Source organism: Myotis lucifugus, unplaced genomic scaffold, assembly GCF_000147115.1.
Source record: "Myotis lucifugus unplaced genomic scaffold, Myoluc2.0 scaffold_526, whole genome shotgun sequence".
NCBI lineage: Eukaryota > Metazoa > Chordata > Mammalia > Chiroptera > Vespertilionidae > Myotis > Myotis lucifugus.
Window position 1 is genome coordinate 546,758 of NW_005871574.1, and position 3,523 is coordinate 550,280.

At 58.2% G+C, this 3,523-nt stretch overlaps 1 protein-coding gene across 1 annotated transcript in view; it reads right to left on the reverse strand.

The window, feature by feature from the left end:
• Positions 1-3,523, reverse strand: part of UROS (uroporphyrinogen III synthase) — a 12,747-nt gene that overhangs the window by 5,340 nt on the left and 3,884 nt on the right. The window contains exons 5-7 of the mRNA XM_023745258.1: positions 3,381-3,502; positions 1,912-2,008; positions 1,053-1,127 (exon numbers count right to left, since the gene is read on the reverse strand). Of these exons, the coding sequence (XP_023601026.1) occupies positions 1,053-1,127; positions 1,912-2,008; positions 3,381-3,502 (294 nt within the window). The remainder of the gene's footprint in view (positions 1-1,052; positions 1,128-1,911; positions 2,009-3,380; positions 3,503-3,523) is intronic.

Consider the following 3,523-nt stretch of genomic DNA (forward strand, 5'->3'; position numbering starts at 1 on the left):
CATCACTGATTTAAGATTTGGGACAGTGGAGAAGGCCTCATCTTGGAAGGCAGCAAAGCCAGCCCCTCCAGGAAGGTGTGGGCTGACGTGGCGGGAATGAGGTGGGCGGGAGGGAGGGAGGTGCTGACCAGCTGCCAAACCTGCAGGTGATTTAGGGGGAGGGCTGTGTCCCCCACTTTCGTGAGCCTCCTGTTGCTACAGCCCATCCCGGGCAGAGCACTGGTCACCCCGTTGAGGATGGTGAGGAAGGCTGGGCCCAGGCGGCGGGGTCAGCGAGGAATGTGGACCGTCTCTGAGAAAGGAGGTGCTCACACGAGTCTGGCGAATACCAAGCTGCCGCTCTAACGTCAACACGCCAGCCTTTCATTTACATCATGACCAGCGCTGAGCCCAGGAGAAAAGTCACAGGCCGCTGTGACTCCGTCCAGGAACCAGGCCCTGCCTGTGCTGCGGTGCCGGCCTCCGGTTGGGTCGGGACGGGCTCAGTGCACCCAGAACCTTGCGAACTTCAATGGGGACGCAGGTCCGCACAGCACAGCTGGGCCCCCCGCTGGCACCCACAGGGCGTTTGTGTGCTTCTCCCCGCGCACCCGCCCCGTGGGAGCCACCTGAGCCTACTGCACGGGGGTCGGTTCAACCCCAGCCCCGCGCTTCTCCCCGGAGCTGGTGCGGAGGCCCAGGAGCCGAAAGTTCCTGCTCTAACCCCGGGCTGGTTCCCCGGGCAACAACCTGCCCAGCTTGAGGGCCTTCCAGAAGTCAGCGCATTCAAGTGAACTCGGTGGAGGTGCCGGAGGTTTGTTATGAATAACCAGACACCTCTCTGTTCAGCACCTGGAAACATCAGTTCTGGGAGCTCCGTGCAGGAGCTGGGACGAAGACTAAATGTACAGGGTGTCCCGACACATGTGCATGCCCCCTGTGAATAGTCACAGAGGCGGAGTTTATTAAATACATTTCAGCTGTAAGGTGTGTATACATTTTGGGGGACACCCTGTATTAGGAATCACAACATCACGGCCATGGTTTTGGTGTTTTTTGCCCCGATTGCTTACCTAGAGAAGCCGTGGCATTTCCAACCACATACACCGGCTTAGCGCTCCATGCTTCTCTCAGAGACTTTTTCCAGACTGGAAAACATGAAATGACACGTGTGTTGCAAAGACCAGAGGCCATGAGGGCTGCTGCCCCAGGTTTATCCTTTCAGGTTCATCCTAAACCGTGGGAGCAAGGCAACCTAGTAATACACGAACCTAAAGAGCAGCACCCCACACTACCCCCCCTTATGCTGTTCATATCTGCAGGGTCCCCCACCCAGGTCCTAGCTCGCTCCAGTGCAAGGGATGAGCCGATGAGGCAGGTATCCTTGGGCCACTTTACAACAAGGAAACAGGCTCAGTGAGGTCAGGGACTCGCCAAGGTCGGAACACCCCCTGAACCCAGGCCCAGCTCACTGCAAGCCCTTTGGGTAAGCACCACCCTGCTGCCTCCACTCATCACTGTAACGGCCAGGCCTGGCTGACGGGCTCCATGGCCTTGGACTAGTGCCCACTCTTGCCAAGCCTCAGTCTTCTCATCTGTGAAACAAGGACCACAGGGTGTGTGCCCCTGGGTTAGAGGAGGAGATGACTGCAAAGTGATGGAGCCTGGTATACAGTAGGCACTCCATAAACGTTAGCGCGAAGGTGTTCCATCGGACAGACCAAGGTGGCGGCTCGGTCTGAAGGCTAAGGGTTGATGGGTCCTGTGTGGGACAGCAAGAATCGCTTAAGAAGGCCATTTTCTGCTCCCTCCAAAGGCTACACAAACATGAAATAACTCGGTACCTAAATACCTTAGAGCTAAGAGTCACTGCAGTGTTCAAACCTGATTTCTGGAATCTAGTATCGCCAACGGGAGGAATCCTGCCCTCACCTTCGCTTTTCCCGTCCTGCTCCAGGCTCAGCTCCACCGCTTCCACTGCCCTGGGGCTGGTGAAAATGAGCCCTCCGTAGCCTTCCGGACGCGACAGCTGCACACCAAACCCAAAGGCACTTTGTGATGAGGTCCACATTACCCAGAATTCCAAATGCTCACAGAGTGGTGGGCAAACTAATCCGTTCTGTCCGTCCATCCATCCATCCGTCCACCCACCCACCCACTCAGCACTTACTGAGAGCTGAGTGTGTGCCTGGCCCTATTCTAGGCGAATTCATTATCGTAGCATCTCCCTCAAGTGGCCCAGAGTCGAGGGGAGAGACAGCAGGTGCAGCGTAGGGTGTGGGTGTGATGACCAGAGAGGGGCACGGGACTCCGCCTGGGCAGGGGGTGCAGGCCGGAGGCAGACCTGACCTGTATCTGTAATAAAACTGGACTATGTACTGGGGTGGTGTCCAGGCTGAAGCCCTGACTTTCAAAGACAACGGTGATACAACCTACTGCCCCTTTCCTCGGAGCAGGCTCCGGGCTGCTGTGTACACCCCTCCACGGAGTCTGTGAAAGTGCCTGGGAGATGGGGCTGTTCTCACCCCTCGGGTTAAACTCAGAGGCAGGAGAGGCTGCGGGAGAGGCTGAGACCTGGCGTGCTCCCTGCATAGCCAAAAACCCCTCCCTCACGGCAGATGGGCTGGTGGTGAAGGAGAGGCTGCTGAAGAAACTGGAGGACTTTTCTGAGCTGAGGTCCTAGAAATGATCTCAATGGTGAAGTCTCTTGTTCCCTTTTAAAGCTGGTTGTGGAAAAGCAAGCCAACGGGGGCCTCGCCCGCAAGCCAGGGCACGGACTGTGGCAGGTGCCACTCGGTATCTGCTGAGTTCAATGAACACCGGATATTCGAACGAGGAACCAGGAAGGCTTTTCTGAGAGTGAGGGGCGGCGTTGTGGTGCGAAGAACAGGAGGGTGGGCCTGGTGCTGAGGGGTGTGGAGCCCGGCGGGCTGCGGGGCACTGCGCCTTTAACCTGAAACCTCTGGCTTCACTGGACTGGGCAGTGTGGGTCCCTCCTGCCCCGGGTGGCAGAGCCGAGGCTGCGGGGACATGTCCTGGTCTTGAGCCTCAGCACTGCCTCTCGTGTGCCAGAGGCCTGGGCCTCCATCACTGGCAGGGAAAGGGACACCTACACGCCGCCTTGCAGAGGTCAGGGGTGGGGTTAGAGGGCAGGTCTGAACTGCGAGCAGCGCCCTCCCCACCTGCTCTCCCGGCCGCCTCCAGGTCAGGGTGGGGAACTGGTGGAGGCTCAGGTGACCCACAGCGGATGGGATCCGGAGCTAGTGGGGTGCCGCCAGCTTAGAAGTTGGACAGTAAAATGAGGGAAGGAAGAAAGCCCTGGGCTGGGGCCGGCACGGACTCTACAGAAACCAAACGCGTCGCACGCAGCCATCACGGTGCTCAGACATGGCAGACCTTACCTTCTCCCAGAAAGTGGGAAGAGACAGAAACTCAAATGACAAAACAGGGATCAGAGTGGCTTCCAGTCCGCGCAATCCTAACTCCTGCAGACGAAAGAACAGGTCTGGGTTGGCCAGGCCCCCTGAAAGGGGGCAAGGGCGGG